The sequence below is a fragment of the Macaca mulatta genome, chromosome 10 (assembly GCF_049350105.2).
Source record: "Macaca mulatta isolate MMU2019108-1 chromosome 10, T2T-MMU8v2.0, whole genome shotgun sequence".
Classification (NCBI taxonomy): domain Eukaryota; kingdom Metazoa; phylum Chordata; class Mammalia; order Primates; family Cercopithecidae; genus Macaca; species Macaca mulatta.
Window position 1 is genome coordinate 87301013 of NC_133415.1, and position 18041 is coordinate 87319053.

At 46.8% G+C, this 18041-nt stretch overlaps 1 protein-coding gene across 11 annotated transcripts in view; it reads left to right on the plus strand.

Annotated features, from left to right (window-relative positions):
* Nucleotides 1-629: 629 nt before the first annotated feature.
* Nucleotides 630-18041, plus strand: part of DYNLRB1 (dynein light chain roadblock-type 1) — a 40604-nt gene continuing 23192 nt past the window's right edge. For 8 of the 11 annotated variants that reach the window (XR_013399800.1, XR_013399801.1, XR_013399799.1 and 5 more), the window contains exons 1-2: nt 630-692; nt 11648-11723. Coding sequence is in view for 5 of the 11 variants with exons in the window: in XM_077951594.1 (XP_077807720.1) it covers nt 690-692; nt 11648-11723 (79 nt within the window). In the remaining 6 variants the exon portion in view is untranslated. Of the gene's footprint in view, nt 693-2837; nt 2907-8156; nt 8295-11647; nt 11724-18041 lie in introns of those variants that run through there. The other 3 variants (XR_013399796.1, XM_077951591.1, XM_077951590.1) reach the window with 2 other exon arrangements.

Here is an 18041-nt window from a genome sequence, read left to right on the forward strand (position 1 = left end):
AGCAACGGTCCCACTTGCCTTCATACTCTCCCACCACGCTCCACCCAGGGACTTCAGAGTCAGCTTAGACCTCCATTGAGAGCTAAAAGCCTCTTCCGATACCGAGAACCAGCATTTTTTTTTTTTTTTTTTTTTTTTTGAGTCAGGGTCTCTTGCTCTGTTGCCCAGGTTGGAGTGCAGTGGCGCAATCTCGGCTCACTGCAGCCTCGAACTCCTGGTCAGGCGATCCTCCCACCTCAGCCTTCGGAGTAGCTGGGACTATTGGGGCGCGCCACCATGCCCGGCTAGTTTTGTTTATTTTTTAGTAGATAAGGGGTCGCTCTCCATGTTGCCCAGGCTGGTCTCGAACTCTTGGACTCAAGCAATCCTTCCGACTGTCCTCCCAAAGTGCTGGGATTACAGGCGTGAGTCACCGCGTCCAGCCAGAACCAGCATCTTTTCTGCACGGCTGGAGTTGGGAATTTTCCGCAGCTTAGCGTTCCGCTTCTTAGCTTTTTGCTTTCCCACAGTGGAAAGCAAATTTTCCAAGAGTCCTGGCGGAGCCAGGATCGTCTCGCCCGCCTCCGCTTCACGCTGGCTCCTGATAGGCAGCTAGAGCTGTCCGTTTTGACAGAAACCTGTGCGCAGGCGCAGAAAGGCACGGGACTGGGCTGGGTGTTCGCTACGCGGGGCTACCGGATCGGTCGGAAATGGTGAGCGTGCGCCGGGGGCTTGTGGCTGGCGGCTGCCCACCACCCCACGCCAGGCCTTCAGTCCTCTGAGGATGAGGAGATCTCAGAGCTCCGGACGGGAATCGGTGGGGGCTGGGCGTGGCCGGGCCCGGGACCCAGCCGACTTGAGGGCGGAACCCGGCGGCGGAGGCCTCTAGAGCCTGACCGAGGCGGGGCCGCCGGATCCCGCTGCCCCTTTACCGGAAGCAGGAGCCTGGCCTTGGCCAGGAAGAGATGATGGGCTAGGGGTGGGCAGCGGCCCTGCAGCCTAGCGTCCTGGGTCTTGTTGCGCGATGGCAACCTTACTAACGTTTCCCGGGAGCTCAGTTTGTGGCAGGCTCTGCCAAGCACTTTATGTGTCTTGTATTTCCTCCCCCCTCCTCCTCCTAGCTCTGTGAGGTAGATATGATCTTTAGTCCCATTTTGTTACACATATCTGTTATCCAGAGCCCCGAGAAGCCAAGTGCTTTGCCCCAGGAAATGGTGGAGGTGGATTTGAACCCTAGAAGCTTGACGGCCGCCACTCTGTCGGCGTGATTTTTCTAGCCGCTGGGACTGGGTGGGTGCCAGAGTCAGGAACGGGCGGGGTCCGCTCTTGGGGATCCCAAAGCCGCCTTTTTACCTTTCTGGCTGCAGTTGTGGGCTCTCTACGCCATTACAGGTTTTGTGTTTTTAATCCTCACAGCTTGTGCAAAATTTGAAAAAAAGTTTTAAATTTTAAGCCATGTGAGTGTATTACTTTTTCAAAAATCTTATTTAGAAATCTAGAGCTTATAAGAAAAAATCGAAAAAAGAAACTGTCATCATCTAGGGGCAACCACTTACAGTAGTCATGTGACTCTTTGCTTGTTCTTGGTTTATACAGTTTAGCCCCTATTGAATGTACAATTGTGGGTTCTGTGTTTTTCATTATTACACCACAAAGAATATCTCCACGTCATTACAAACATGTAATAATGCTTAAAATATGTATAACTTCATTTTTCACATCACTTAAGCTGTAAAAAAATTGATATATAATAGTTGTACATATTTATGTTGTAGATATACATGTAATATTTTGATACATGCATATGATGTGTAATGATCAAATCAGGCTGTATTATAGAATATCCATCACCTCAAACATTCATTATTTCCTTTTTTTTTTTTTTTTTTTTTTTTGAGATGGAATCTCGCTCTGTCACCCAGGCTGGAGTGCAGTGGCACCATCTTAGCTCACTGCCACCTCTGCCTCCCAGGTTCAAGTGATTCTCCCGCCTCAGCCTCCTGAGTAGCTGGGACTACAGGCGCCCGCCACCACGCCCGGCTAATTTTTTGTATTTTTAGTAGAGTCGGGGTTTCACCGTGTTAGCCAGGATGGTCTCGATCTTCTGACCTTGTGATCCACCTGCCTTGGTCTCCCAAAGTGCTGGGATTACAGGCGTGAGCTACCATGCCCAGTCAGCATTCATTATTTCTTTGTGTTAAGAACAAATCTTATGGCAGGGCGAGTTGGCTCATGCCTGAAATCCCAGCACTTTGGGAGGCCGAGGCAGGTGGATCACGAGGTCAGGAGATCGAGACCATCCTGGTTAACACGGTGAAACCCCGTCTCTACTAAAAATACAAAAAATTAGCCGGGTGTGGTGGCGGGCGCCTGTAGTCCGAGCTACTCAGGAGGCTGAGGCGGGAGAATGGCGTGAACCCGAGAGGCGGAGCTTGCGGTGAGCCGAGATCAGGCCACTGCACTCCAGCCTGGGCGACAGAGCGAGACTCCGTCTCAAAAAAAAAAAAAAAAAGAACAAATCTTCTAATCTTCTAGGCTTTTCTTTTTTTCTTTTTTAATTTTCTTTTTGAGACAGGATCTTACTCTTGCTCAGGCTGATTGGTACTCCTGGGCTCATGCAATCATCTTGCCTCAGCCTCCCAAGTAGCTGGAATTATAGGCAGGGGCTACGAGCCTAGCAAGCTAATTTCAAATATACAATAAATGAATGTTAACTGTAGTCACCCTATTGTGCTGTCAAACACTAGAACTTGTTGCTTCTATCTAATTGTATATATGTACCCATTAACCAATTTCTCTTCCACCCCTCTCCCACTTCCCAGACTCTGGTAACCGTCATTCTCTCTACTTCCAGGAGCAAGATCTTTAACTTCTACATGTGGGTGAAAAGATGCAATATTTTTCTTTCTGTGCCTGACTTATTTCAGGTAACATAATGACCTCTAGTTCTGTCATCCTGCAGATGACAGGATTTCATTCTTTTTTTATGGCTGAATAGTATTCCATTGTGTATTAATACATTTTCTTTCTTTCTTTTTTTTTTTTTTAAGACAGAGTCTCACTCTGTCACCCAGGCTGGAGTGCAGTGGTGCGATCTCGGCTCCTTGTAACCTCCGCCTCCTGGTTTCACACGATTCTTCTGCCTCAGCCTCTTGAGTAGCTGGGACTATAGGCGCGCACCACCACACCCGTCTAATTTTTGTATTTTTAATAGACATGGAGTTTTACCATATTGGTCAGGCTGGTCTCGATCTCCTGACCTCGTGATCTGCCCGCCTTGGCCTCCCAAAGTGCTGGGATTACAGGCGTGAACCACCGCGCCCAGCCTAATACCACATTTTCTTTCTTTTTTTTTTTTTTGAGACGGAGTATTGCTCTGTTGCAGGCTGGAGTGCAGTGGCGCCATCCCGCTCACTGTAGGCTCCACCTCCTGGGTTCATGCCATTCTCCTGCCTCAGCCTCCCAAGTTGCTGGGACTACAGGCGCCCGCCACCACGCCCGGCTAATTTTTTTGTGTGTGTGTGTATATATATATTTTTTAATAGAGACGGGGTTTCGTGTTAGCCAGGATGGTCTCGATCTTCTGACCTCATGATCCACCCGCCTCGGCATCCCAAAGTGCTGGGATTACAGGTGTGATCCATCACGCCCGGCCCACATTTTCTTTATTCATTTACCTATTGATAGACACTAATTCCATAACTTGGCTATTGTGAATAGTGCTGCAATATGAACATGAGGATGTGGGGATCCCTTTGATGTACTAATTTTCTTTCCTTTGAATAAATACCCAGTAGTGGTATTGTTGATTTATGGTAGGTTTTTTGTTTTTGTTTTGTTTTGTTTTTTTGATGCCTTTGTCGAAAATCAGTTAGCTCTAAATATGTGGATTTGTTTCTGGGTCGTCTATTCTATGCCATTGGCCTGTGTGTCTGTGTTTTATACCAATACCATGCTCTTTTGGTTACTATACCTTTCTGGTATATTTTGAAATCAGGTAGTGTGATACTTCAAGCTTTGTTCTTTTTGTCCAGACTTGCTTTGTCTTTTCTGAGTCTTTTGTGGTTCCATACGAATTTTAGGATTGTTTACAGGTAATACTTGCACACAGTAAAAAAATAAATGATGTAAAAGGATCTAAGTGAAAAATAAAATTCCCACTCTCCTAACCCCCAGTCTCAGTCTCTCCTCCTTTAGAAACAACCATTGTAGTTTCTTTTTTTTTCAGCCTTGACCCTCCTGGGCTCAAGTGATCCTCCTGCCTCAATTCCCCCAAGTAGCTGGGACTACTAGTGCACGCCACCACACCCTGCTAATTTTTTTGTAGAGATGGGGTTTTGCCATGTTGCCCAGGCTGTTCTTGAACTCCTAGGCTCAAGTGATTCACCCTCGTTGGCCTCCCAAAAGTGTGTTAGGATTACAGGCGTGAGCCACCACACCCAGCTGTTAGTTTCTTGTACATCTATACAAGCACTTATATGGCCCCCCTTTTTCTTAAATGGTAGCTTACTAGAACCTGTATTATGCTATTCTGTGGTTATACTCATAAAAGCAATACAAATTTAGATGCATACTTTAACTTTTTTTTTTTTCTTTTGAAAGAGAGTCTTGCCCTTTCGCCCAGGCTGGAGTGCAATGGTGTGATCTGAGCTCACTACAACCTCCGCCTCCCAGGTTCAAGCGATTCTCCTGCCTCAGCCTCCAGAGTAGCTGGGACTACAGGCGCATGCCACCACACCTGGCTAGTTTTTCTATTTTTAGTAGAGACGGGTTTTTTTTTTCTATTTTTAGTAGGGACAGGGTTTCACCATGTTGACCAGGTTGGTCTCGAACTCATGACCTCAGGTGATCAGCCCACCTCAGCCTCCGAAAGTGCTGGGGTTACAGGCGTGAACCACCACATATTTCAACAATTTGAAGCAGTACCAGAGGATATAATGTAGAAAGTTTATGTGGTCTCCATCTTACTACTCCATGGTAACTTCTTTTGGCAGTTGGGTGTTTTTCCTTCCAGATTTGTTTGGTACATAAGCACATTTATATATAAGCTGTTTATTAGATGAAACTGGAATATGTATATTTATATATGTTAAGTTTAAGGCTGAAGTGGAGAGATCGCCTGAGCCCAGGAGGTCAAGGCTACAGTGAGCTGTGATTGCACCACTGCACTCCACCCTGGGTGAGAAAAAAGTAAGAGAAAACAGAAGTTGACTTTAAGATATATGTGTATGTATCTTATTCTGCAACTTGTTCTGTTCACTTAAAAATATCACACATTTTTCTGTGTTATTATATGCAGGTCTACTTCATTCTTTTTAAGGTCTGTATAGTATCCTAGTCCCATATGTAAATTTAGGTGGTGTATAGTTTTTTTTATTCCAGACACTGCTGCAGTAACTGTTCTTGTCTTTTTCGCACTCATGCTAGTGGTTATGTAGCATAGATTTCTACAAGTGGCACTTTTGGCATGCATATTTTACATTTTAGGTGGAAACTGACCTTTAGAATAATGATATAAAAATCATCTATAATTGGCCAGACACAATGGCTCGTGCCTATAATCCCAGCACTTTGGGAGGCCAAGGTGGGCAGATCACTTGAGGTCAGAAGTTGGAGACTAGCCTGGGCAACATGGTGAAACTCTGTCTCTACTAAAAATACGAAAAGTAGCCGGAAGCCATGCATCTGTAATTCCAGCTGCTCAGGAGGCTGAGGCACTAGAATTGCTTGAACCTGGGAGGCGGGGATTGCAGTGATCCGAGACCAGGCCAGTGCACTCCAGCCTGGGCAACAGAGCAAGACTCTGTTTCAAAATAAATAAATAAAATTTAAAAGTAATCATATATAATTCTCCTCATCCAATTTCACTCTACCACACAACTATTTTCGTCTTTGTATGTTCTCCTTCCTCTTTTGTTCACGTATACATATTTTCCAAGATACGCATGCTGGGTTTTAGGAGAATTTTTTTCTTTTTTTTTTGTTTTAATATCCAAAAACATTTAACCTTGTTGTCATATCGTCTTTGTGATTAACTACGTAGTGACTACATAATACTTAGTGAAATAATTGTACCATAATTGGCCAAATATCTTACCTGTGTACGTTTGGGTTGCTCCCATTTCTTTGTTTGTTTTAGAGACGAAGTCTCTGTTGCTCAGGCTGGAGTGCAGTGGCTCAGTCTCAGCTCACTGCAACCTCTGCCTCCCAGATTCAAGTGATTTTCCTGCCTCAGCCTCCTGAGTAGCTGGGATTACAGGCGCGCACCATCACGCCCAACTAATTTTTGTATTTTTTAGTAAAGACAGGGTTTCGCCATGTTGGCCAGGTCTCAAACTCCTGACCTCAGGTGATCCACCTGCCTCAGCCTCCCAAAGTGCCGGTATTACAGGCATGAGCCACCATACCCGGCTGCTTCCATTTCTTAATTAGTAGAAATAGTGCTGTGATGATGCTTCTGTGAATGTCTGGTTTTGTTTCGTTTTGTTTTAACTTACTTATTAGGTTATTTCCTCAGGAGGAAATTCTTAGGAAAATAATTTCTGAGGGGGAGAGACCAGTGCTTTTATGGTTCTTGCAATACATTGCCCTGTAGCTTTGTCAAGATTATATTGCCCTTGTACCTGCCAGTTTTGTAATAGCAATGGCAGCATTTAAAAATAAACCTCAGCATTGCTATAATTTTTCATTTCTTTCCTTTTTTTGAAATGGAATCTCACTCTGTTGCCCAGGCTGGAGTTCAGTAAGCGATCTCAGCTTACTACAACCTCTGCCTCCCAGGTTCAAGCAATTCTCCTGCCTCAGCCTCCTGATTAGCTGGGATCACAGGCCCGTGCCACCATGATGGCTAATTTTTGTATTTTTAGTAAAGACAGGGTTTCACCATGTTGGCCAGGCTGGTCTCAAACTCCTGACCTCAAGTGATTCACCCACCTCAGTTTCCCAAAGTTCTGGGATTACAGGTGTGAGCACCACGCCCAGCTGAATTTTTCATTTATTTGTTTGCAAGGAATGATGACCATAGTTTGATGTGATTGTAATTTCTGGTAGGCATATTTTCTACTAGTATTCTTTTGCCTACTACCTACTAGAGACTTGCTATTGTTCTTAGTCATTTCATGTTTTGTGTTTTTTTTTTTTTTTTGCCTGTTATATTTGGTGCATATATTTTTTCTGTCCTGTTAGATTCATTTTTCTTATACAGAAGTTAAGTTTTATGTTTAGTGATCAAATTGGTCATAGTTCTTTGTCAATCATTTGCTTCCAGTGGTCATGCCTCCTATGCTGAGACAGTGGATACTCTTGGATCTTTATTGCTGCTTGTTTTTCCATGTGTCAGGAATGTGCACCTGGGGACTAGAGATTTGGGGAGCCTTATCTCCGTCACCCCATTGCCCGGGATGCATTTCTTTCTCATCATTTGGTTCTTGGCTTAAAGATGACATACTTACGGCCGAGAATGGTGGCTCACACGTGTAGTCCCAGCACTTTGGGAGGCCAAGGCAAGTAGATCAGTTGAGCCCGGGAGTTCAAGACCAGCCTGAGCAACATGGCGAAACCCCATCTCTACAAAAAATTAGCTGGGTTTGGTAGTACACATCAGTAGTTCCACATATTCGGGAGGCTGAAGTGGGAGGATCACTTGAGCCTGGGAGGTCAAGGCTGCAGTGAGCCATGATCGCACCACTGCATCCTGGGTAACAGAGTGAGACCCTATCTCAGAAAAAAAAAAAAAAAGATTACATCTCCTCAGGTGTTCCTGACCACATTAGCCAGAGTAGCATCCCTTGCCCCGCAGCGTAGTCCCTGTATCCTGCAAGAATCTTGTTTACTTGTTTAAGTCTCTTTCGCCAGAATGTGAGCTCCCTGAGGGCAGGGACCTCCTCGGTTGTGGTCACCGGTATATTCAGCCCTTCTGTTGACCAGCAATGTGTTGTTCTTGGGCAAAACCCTTCTCCTTTCCAAACCTGTTTCCTCATCACTAACATGGAGATCATACTAACCCGTCAATGAGAGTTTCAGAAGAGAGCATGTGTCTGAAAGCAATATATGACCCATAGTAGGTGCTGAGTAGGGAAATCATACCTGTGTGTCCTCCCATTCCTGATAGATGTGTGAGATGTGTGTTTACTTTCATTTATTTTTCTTTCTTCCTCTTTTTTTTTTTTTTTTTTTAGGAGTCTCACTCTGTTGTCCAGGCTGGAGTACAATGGCACAATCGTGGCTTACTGCAGCCTCTACCTCCTGGGCTCAAGCAACCCTTTCACCTCAGCCTCACAAGTAGCTGGGACTACAGGCACACGACACCATGCATGGTTAATTTTTTTAATCTTTTGTAAAGATGAAGTTTCACCATGTTGCCCAGGCTAGTCTCAAACTCTTGGGCTCAAGCAGTCTACCTGCTTTGGCCCCTCAAAGTGCTGGGATTACAGGCATGAGCCACTGCGCCCGGCTTGTGTTTACTTTTTTATAGCCAGATCTTAGTGTCTGGTTCTTGTTGAATTTCAGATCACCTAAACCTTAGCTCTTTTTTCACACTGTGGACTGTGAGGCCATGTCCCCCTCCTGTACTTAAAAAGGTTGATTTCGTGAAACCTAGTTGCGGAAATGCTTTTTATTTGTTCCTTCAGTATTTATTGAGCCTATCCTCTGCGAGGTACTGGGGCTATAAAGTCTGGTCTGGTTTCCTGGTCCCAGGGTGCCTTGCATCTGGAGGAGGAGATGAATGTGACCTAAACAGTTGCACTGCATTGTGGTCAGTGCTGTGAAGGCTGGGGGCCTCGGTGCCCAGCAGAGGGGCTGGTGTCAGAGAAGCCTCCAGCGGGAGGCTCTGGAGCTGAGTCCAAAGGGTTGGGAGGTAGTTACATCAAGCATTGAGTGAAGGAGGGAAGCTTGTTTCCTTCAGACCCAGAGCAGCACGTGGCAGGGCAGGGATGGGAGGCCTCTTCAGGCTGTGTTCGCCCCCTGCTGTCCATTCTCCACACAGCAGCCAGAGCCGCCCTTTGGAAAACAATCAGGTCTTGTCACTCTCTACCTCAAAACTTGAGAGTGGCTCCATGAATCATATGCAGTAAAAACCAAAGTCATCACTTGACCTGCCAGGCTGTCTGTGGTCTGGTCCCGGCTCCCAGCTGCCGTCCCTCCCCTGCTCCCTGCCCTTCAGCCACACCAGCCCCTTTGGTTTTCCCCCTGAATATGCCAGGCGCTTGCCCACCCCAGGGCTTTTGTGCTTGCTCTTGGTGCTGTCTGGAACATTCCCCAGAAACTGGCATGGCTAAGTCCCTCATTTCCTTCAGATGTCTACTCACTATTGCCTTGGCGAGCCTTCTCTGACGATGTATGTCACATTCCCATCACCCCTGCATTCCAGGTCCCATTTCTCTACTGTAGCTGACATTTATGTTTGACTTCTTTTTTCTTATTTAATGTCCCTTCCCACAAATGTCAGTTTTGTGACATGGGATTTTTGTTATATTTTGTTCACTGCAGCATCCCCAGGCCTAGAACATTTCTGGCACATGGAAGGTTGCCATGTAGTTACTGAATGAATAGCAGTCTTAGGAAATTTCATCTTTTTCATTTCAGCCCCATTCTCTAATCTCTGGGGGGCTGTTTTGGATTTAGATTCTGACATCTTGGTTTTCACTTTCTTTCCCCTTTCTTTCTGGATTGATTGCAGATTGAGCTGTCCTAAATTATCATCCAAGTTATTCTTACATATTCTTATTCTGACAACATTGAGTGTATCAGAGCCCTGTGGCCCCTGTATCATAGACTTCTCTTGGATACATAGATGGGGGATTAAAATGTTTTTAAATAGAAACAATACAGTAGAATGAAAAGGGCAGTTTAAAAAAAAGAAAATCAAACCTTTCTATAATTCCTTGCCCTTAATGTGGCTTTTTTCATAATCTCCTCTAACCTTTTGTTTTCATGTGATTGCAGTCACTAAAGCACTTTATTTTTGCATTTTGCTGTTTTCACTTAACATTATAGCACACATCTTTTGTGATGGTATAACATGGTCTAATCACCATGGTTAATATGTGTATTATATTCCTATTAGTGAATGTTCCATAATCTACTTGGCCTTTTCCCTAATTGTTGGGCGTTTTTAGTTCTTTCTGCATTTTGCTATTGCAGATGCCACTATACTTTGGTACTTGGTGAACTTCCAGGAGGGTGACCAGGGTAGACTGTGTACTGTCCAGCGGTGACCACTATTGTGCCCCGCTCCTCCCCTTCACAATAGCCGCTGGCACATAGTAGGAGCTCAATGAATGTGTTGACTGACATTCGATCTCATACACGCATGACCCACTGCATTGTACTCTCACGTCCACAGAACCCTGTCATTTTACCCAGGCTCCAGATCTTAGAGGCATCAGGCCATTTGCCACTTTATAGGAGAAACTTGTTTACCCTTCCCTCCAGCGTTCGAGAGTATTCTTCTGTCACAGGGGAGCGGGTGGCAGTGACTGGATTGTCAGACTTGTGCTTTCCAGAAAAACAAGAATTCATTGTGCCGTCTTCACCCAGTGTTGAGGATTCCCCCCCCAACCCCAACTCATTAGTCCCTGGGGGTGAGGAACTGTTTTCTTTTGGTGAATGGAGCCTCTGTTTCTAACAACTCTCAGCCTTTGAGGGGCTTCTGACTGGATTCTAGACCAGTCTGGAAGGGGCCACCTGAGAACAGGTATACCTCAGGGCTAGTTTCCATCCACAGGAAGAGTTAGGCCTAGTTCAGTTAAGCAGCTATTTATCACACGTCTACTCCACAGACCTTTGTAGAGTCTCTAAGAAGTAGACATAGTACCTAATGTATGTCCCAGAGAAGCACAGCCAGGGATTTGGGGAGTCACATGTAGGCAGACCCCATCGATTGGGGGATCAGTAAGGGCTTCGTGGAGGAGATGATGTCTTAGGTGGTCTAGAAGAGTTTGTTGGATTTCAGCAGAGAAGAGGCCTTGTGGGATAAAAAGATGTAGAGACAGGGAGGTGTGTCATGGAGCTGGAGAGTGGAGGGAAAGGTAGGACAGGAGTGACAGGAGGCCTGGCATGGCAGAATGAGGACATGAACTCCGACTGCCCCTCCGCTTACAGATGCTGTGTGCAGGAGTAGCCCACTGAGCAGTTTCTGGGTAATCAAAATTAATGAGCCCCTTCCCAAGGCACACTTCTTATAGCTGAGTGCTGCACATCACACTATCTCGGATGCTTGCTGAAGTCACTCAGTCTATCCTCATGTGCTCTTTGGGCCGCAAATGACAAAGTGTTGTCTTCCTGTTAGATAGTACTCTCTGGGTTTTCTTAAATCATCAGAGTCCCATCCCCCAGCTATGCCAAATATATGAGTCATGGACGTGTATATACATGGGAATGGTGTTTATATTCTGCTCCCCAACAGCTGAGGAGGGTGGGATAATAGTGCCTGGTGGGCAAAGCGCCAAGAGCAGCCCTGTCCCACATGGGGGTGTGAGCAGATGCTCTGGGCACTGGCGGTGGCCGGAGGAGCACATCAGATCAGCTTGGGGGGCTTTGAGGGGGTGCCAGGTGCCTGAGTATTACTTGTTTGTTGGAAGACAAACATGTGATTCATCTGCCTGGGGTATGAGGAAGTTAATCCTGCCTATTGGCTTCTCCTAACCTTGGTCTTGTTTTCTGGCAGGCAGAGGTGGAGGAGACACTGAAGCGACTGCAGAGCCAGAAGGGAGTGCAGGGAATCATCGTCGTGAACACAGAAGGTACACGCCCTCCCTCCTGCCATGACCCGCACCCAGGCAGGCCCAGAAGCAGCCATAACACAGCATGGCACTTGCTGTTGACAAAGTCCTTCACGAACCTGATCTAATTTTAGGCCTTTTTAATTTTTAACACCTCCGGTGTTCTTTTTTTTTTTTTTTTTTTTTCCCATTAAGGCTAGTCAGGTGAAGCAGCGGGAGTGGAGAAGGGACAAAGAAATCAGTAACTGGTTGTGAGCAATTAGTTGTAAACAGCACTGCGTTCAGACCAGCCACTTCCAGTGTCCTCACAAAGGGAAAATCTGCTCAGTCCCACTGCCCTGACAGATCACACTTCAGTCTTCCATGCTTACTCAGGCTCGTCCGGCACAGTTCGAGAGGACCATAATAATAGTTGTTACCCTTGGGCATATGTTTACACATGAGCTTTTTAAAATATTGCTTCATGGTTTACATAAACAAGTTTTTTAAGTGCCATCACAATGTTCATTAGCCCAATTTTGTTGTTTCTACTTTTTAGTAAATCCATTAAGTGGATATTACCTACCCATTTGTGTTGATTCTGCTTTTTTGGCTGGATGGTTCTCTAGTTAACTTCTCGGTGCCTGCAGCTCTCCTCCACCCCGACAACCCTTTCTGAGTGGGTATCTGTATAGGTAGAAGGGTACAGATACTAATTTTCCCAGACTGCACCGGACAGGAAGGGAGCGAACATTTAGCACGCCCCTGCTCTGTGCCAGGATTCTGGCTGGTGCCGCGCGTACTCTTCTTATATTCCGTAAAGCAGCCTGGTTGTCTGCATTTTGCAATGGAGAAAACTGAGTCTAGAAATGTAATTGATCTGCCTACCATCACACAGTCGAGATTTAAATCCAAGCCCATCTGAGTGCACTTGGATGCTTTCTCCCATGCCATGCTGTCAAGAACCAGAATGGCCCCCAGGCCCTCACGCTCCAGGCCAGCAGTAAGGACAGGGACTCTGGAATCCAGCAGTCATGAGTTTGAATTCTGCCTCATCTTCTGACTAGCTTTGTGACCTTGGCCAAGTCGCTTAAGCCTGTAAATGGGGATAATACTTGTATCTACCTTATAAGTTGAAGAGTAACTAAGAATGAACAGCATAAAGCATTTAGTACAGTATTGTCACCATCTGTTTTGAGCTGTGAGGCATTTGTTCATACAAACTCTGATTTACCTGATGGGGTTCCCCTGTTGGGTTGGGGGCATCCACATACTTTATGCCTCTAGGCCACAGTGTTTTCCAAATGTATTCATTCTTTGAAATCACCCGGGGATCCTGTTAAACATAGCTTTCCAGGCCTCAGCACCAAAAAGTCTAATTTATTAGGACCAAAGCAAGACCTGAGGAATCTGTGTGTTTACCAAGCACCCCAGGAGATTCTTATGATCAGACAAGTTTAGAAAATTCTGCTTTAGTGGATAGATTCTAATCAGAAGAGGCTTCAGTGAGAGCCACAGGCCTAAGATTCACAGCAGTTCTGTCTCTTTCCGAAGGCCTTCCCTTGGAGAGACTGCCTCAGATCATGTTTTCAGGGCTGTGTTCCTTAAACCTAGGGGTCCTGTGCTACCCTGGGAGTAGAGGTAGAGGCTGAGGTTCCTGTCATCCACTTCAGTCAGAGCACACATACTAAGAACCATCAGTTCGTGTTTCTACATTGGTTTTAATTTGGGAAGGGGTTTGGCCTATTTAAAAACTACCCTACTGGAGTTTACAAAAATAACATAAACCAGTTTATGTGAGGCTGGGAGGAGAGGAGTCCACTGAGACGCTGCTGCTGATAGAGCAGCGTGGCCAATGAAGAAAGACCAGGACCATGCCTGACTCACCTCTGTTCCCGTGTCATTCACCACAGGCCGCAGAGTCAGGTCAGTGAACGTTAAATGAACCGACCACAGTGGGTGTAGCCGTCAGCCCCTTTGATTTGGTGATTCCCAAGGACTGTGTTCAAAGGCAATAATCCCAAAGGAAAAAACCTGAAATTGTTGCAAGCATGTTAGATGCCATAATGAGTAGATTAATAATTGTTATAATAGCTGGGCGTGGTGCATGGTTGTTCACACCTGTTCCCAGCACTTCGTGAGGCCATGGCAGGATGATCACTTGAGCCCAGGAGTTCAAGACCAACCTGGGCAATGTAGTGAGACCCCAACTCCACAAAAAAAAGAAAAATTAGGCAGGTGTGGTGGCACACGCCTGTAATCTTAGCTACTCAGGATGCTGAGACAGGAGGATTCCTTGATCCCGGGAGTTCAAGGCTGCAGTGAGCTGTGATTGCACTCCAGCACAGAGCAAGACCTTGTCTCTTTAAAAATAATCATCATCATCATCATAATGAAGTATGTAGGCCTTTCAGTGCCCAGCCCAGAGGCTGCTCCCACAGGCCAGGATTTACAGGCAGCTCTGTGGGTAGAGGTAATACAGCAGCACCTGTATCTGTCACGTGCCTGGCGTGCTGCCGGGCACGGTTTGTTTATGTGTTTCTTGGCTGCCTCGTAGGGTAGATGCTATTGCGGCCACCTTTACAGACACATGTGGACATCCCAAGAGGTCAGGCCATGCCCAGTTGCGGGGCCCCCCAAATTCTCTGGCCCAGTGTATTCAGTGGGCTCTAATATTTTCAGTGCTCTTAGAGAGCCTCTTATGTGTGTTGTCAGTCTAGGACTTGTTTTGGAGAAGCAGAGTTCTCAGCAATTCCTACTTAAATCAAGCAGAATGAAAGCCATCAAGGGCAACAAAGTGGAGGTGCTATGTCCTTGGATAGAATGTTGATTTCCAGCCGGGTGCGGTGGCTCACGCCTGTAATCCCAGCACTTTGGGAGGCCAAGGCAGGCAGATCACCTGAGGTCAGGAGTTCGAGACCAGCCTGGCCAACATGGTGAAACTTCGTCTCTACTAAAAATATAAAAATTAGCTGGGCATGGTGGCAGGCACCTGTAATCCCAGCTATTCGGGAGGCTGAGGCAGGAGAATCGCTTAAACCCAGGAGGCGGAGGTTGCAGTGAGCCGAGATCACACCACTGCACTCCAGCCTGGGCAACAAGAGCGAAACTCTGTCTCAAAAAAAAAAAAAAAAAATGTTGATTTCCAAGTCAGCAGAACCCTGACAAGCACAGAGCTAGAAAGAATGTGCTCCCCAGCCCTGCCTAGTTCTGATTAAACCATGCGCTCATTTCATTTACAGGAGGCTGGGAGCCCTTGGGTCACTGTGGAGGCAGGAGCAGGCCCCCTGCTCAGGGCTGCCCCGATCAGTTGGGTGGCCTGAGGCAGCTCCTTTCCCTCTTCAGCCCTCAACTGCCTCGAGTCCTGTGATGGTCCAGGGAATCTCTTTTGGGCACTTCTTGCTCCAAGACCTGAAAGACTTCTGTCACTAAGAGAGAAACTGTCTTCTGGGACTGGACATTTTGACTCCAAGGAAACAACCCCAGGGTCCAGCGGCCCCAGCTCTGACCCCCAGGCTTCCACAGTACTCGCACAGGGGAGGCCCTCATTCTTGCCTTAAAACTGCCCCTAAAGCCAAGCCTTTTCACTGGGAAGCCCCAGCTGCTTACCTTTTGGATGCTAGTGAGTGCTGCCTTTTTGTATACTCATGGGGCTGATTGCAGCATAGCTGAGAACATGGAATGCAGAATGAGCCCGCCTGGCTTTAAATCCAGGCCCTACTTACTTACCAGCTATGTGGTTTTGGGCATAAGCCACTTTCTCTGTTAAGTTTTCTAATTTGTAAAATGTGGATCATAGTTCTGCCTTTCTCTAGGGGAAGCTTTTAGAATAGTGCCTGGCACGAAATGCCTATGAATGTCTCAGTTAGTGTGTGTGTGTGTGTGTGTCTTTAACTTGTGTCCCATTCTCAGGGCCCCCACGTCAGTGTCTCATTTACATCTCACACAGTGACCCTGTGAGGCAAGGGTTTGCCCAGTTTGCAGATGAGAAACCCAAAGCTGAGAGAGGTGTGGATAACCGCCCAAGGTCACCCAGCTGTAGATGAACGTGGTCAGAACCCGGAATCTGGGTTGGTCACACTTCCCACTGATCCATGGGGCCTTTAAGCCCTCTGGAAGCTTCCATTAAAGATGATGATTTGGGGATAATTGTATTGGGATGCCAATGATCTTATCTAGGGTTTTCCTACCCACCCACCAACATTCAGCTCAGCTGCTTCTTTCTTCAGGACCCCCTCCCTGATCACCCCAGCCCAGAGTGGTTGCTCCTGCTCCTGCCCCTGAACCCATGACATACCCAAGTCCCAATACTTTCCAGCCACCTGCCACTGCCTTTTGACATCTCCGCCTTGACTAGACTCAAATGGTGTTTCATAATAAAAGTGTGAGTTTAAGCAGTTTTACCGAAAACGCAAGGGAAATTTCATTCTGTTTATACTTTTCCAGACCCCCTGCCATCCTCTGCTGCTACTCACACAGGCAGAATAAGTGAAGGCAAAGATTGGTCTCTTGTGTTCACTGCTGTCTGTAGTACTTAGGATGGTGTTGGCACAGAGTTGGTGTTTGATTAAAGTGTCTGTTGAATTTTTTAGATGTCTTTTATTGCTTGAAGGAACTGGGTGTGTTGGAAGAGCCTGGGGGTATATCCCAGCAGATCAGAGCCCCAAGTTAGAAATTGTGCCTCCCAGATGACCAGCTACTTCTGCAGGCTCCACAGTGTTCATTTGTGAAGGCAGAGGCTGGGAGCAGGTGGCCTAATAACTAGGCTGTCTCTGAGGTCTCCTCCAGCTCTGGCATCCAGTGAATCTGGAATTAATCTTTGTCCTTGTTTGAACTTCTTCCCGGTTTTGGTCCTTGGCCCTGTACTTGCACGTTTTCTTTTGTTTTTGGAGTGAGCCAGCAGATGTTTAGTTTCTTGTCTGTTTTACACAGCTCCTGCTTGTATGGATGTGATCAGACTCCTCATGCCAATATCTGTCCAAACTAGTGAAAGTAGACCCTTTGACCACTCACTTACCAACAGCAATAAAAGCTTAATGATGTCTCTCTAGGGACACTAGTGAGCAAATCAGACTTGGTCAAGCCCTTGGGGAGCTTACATTATGGTGGGAGATAGAATAATGATCACAGTGTAATGCTGCAGTGTCAGCCTGGGAAAGCTGTGTGGTGCTGGGTCGGTGCCACCAGTGGGGATGAGAGGTGTCACCCGAAGATGGAGACCTCAGGGACGAAAGTGGGAATCATGAGTGAATAGGGGAAGGAAAGAAAGTTCCAGGCAGAGGGATCTGTGAGAAGGTGGCTTTGCGGTGTGTAAAAAGAGAAGGTCAAGGGGTCTGATCACCCAAACCATGCCAAGCCTTGAGACTGTAGGCCTCTTACCATTGGGGCCCAAAGATGAGCTAAGGGGAGGGTTTCCGGCCAGGTAGCAAGAACAGCCAACCCAGAGCTCTGCCTGGGCTCTGGTCCTGGCCCTCGGTGGGTGGGCTGTGTTTTAGCAAGCCCCTTGCAGGTTTAAGCAATAGTCACATCCCCTCAGATTAATGCAAATGGCATTTCCTGTGTGAATAGTGTTTATTTATTAACATTTATTAAGTGTACTCTTGCTAAACATTCTTAAATGAATTAAGCAGTATTCAGCCCGCCCAGCAGCACTTGGAAGCACAGATATTATTTTATAGATAAGGCAATGGAAGCTCAGGAGGTTTCATCACATGCCCAAGGCTGCATAGCTGTGAAGGGCAGAGTTGGGTGTAAGCACAGGTCAGTTTGGAGCCCAGGACCCTATTAATCTGGCCCATAGCTGCCCAGCCTAGGACTCAACTAAAGGCAGTTATCAGACCGACCTGCTGGGTGGCAAGAAACTGGCCCAGTCTTGTTTTCTTAGGCCCCCAGGAATGTGAGCGTGGACAGAAAGAGTCGTGGTGGCTCCTTCCCCATCACCGCCCCATCGTGGGTAGATTATAATGGACACACTCATTGGTGCCATCCTCAGGAAGCTTCAACTGTAGAGCAAGGCCTTGCAGGGCCCTGCCGTGCACATTGTGGCCATCCAGGAGCCAGCAGCAGCCCTGGTGATCTGGTTGTCTTGTCCCTTGCAGACAAGTGATGGCTACAACCTGACATCACTTGGCTCAAAAAGCCTCTCTGACTCACCTGCTTCTTTTGCCACCATGTCCTCTTCTGCCTACCCTTGCATTCCTGGTGCCCTAGGAAGACAAGATTGGGCCGGTTTCTTTACTACTCAGCCGGTCGGCCTGATAACTGCCTTTGGCCGATCCCTAGGCTGAGCAGCTGTGGGCAGGACGAGCAGGGTCCTGGGCCCCAAAGCTGGCCACTTCTTATGAGGAGCCACTTGTGCCA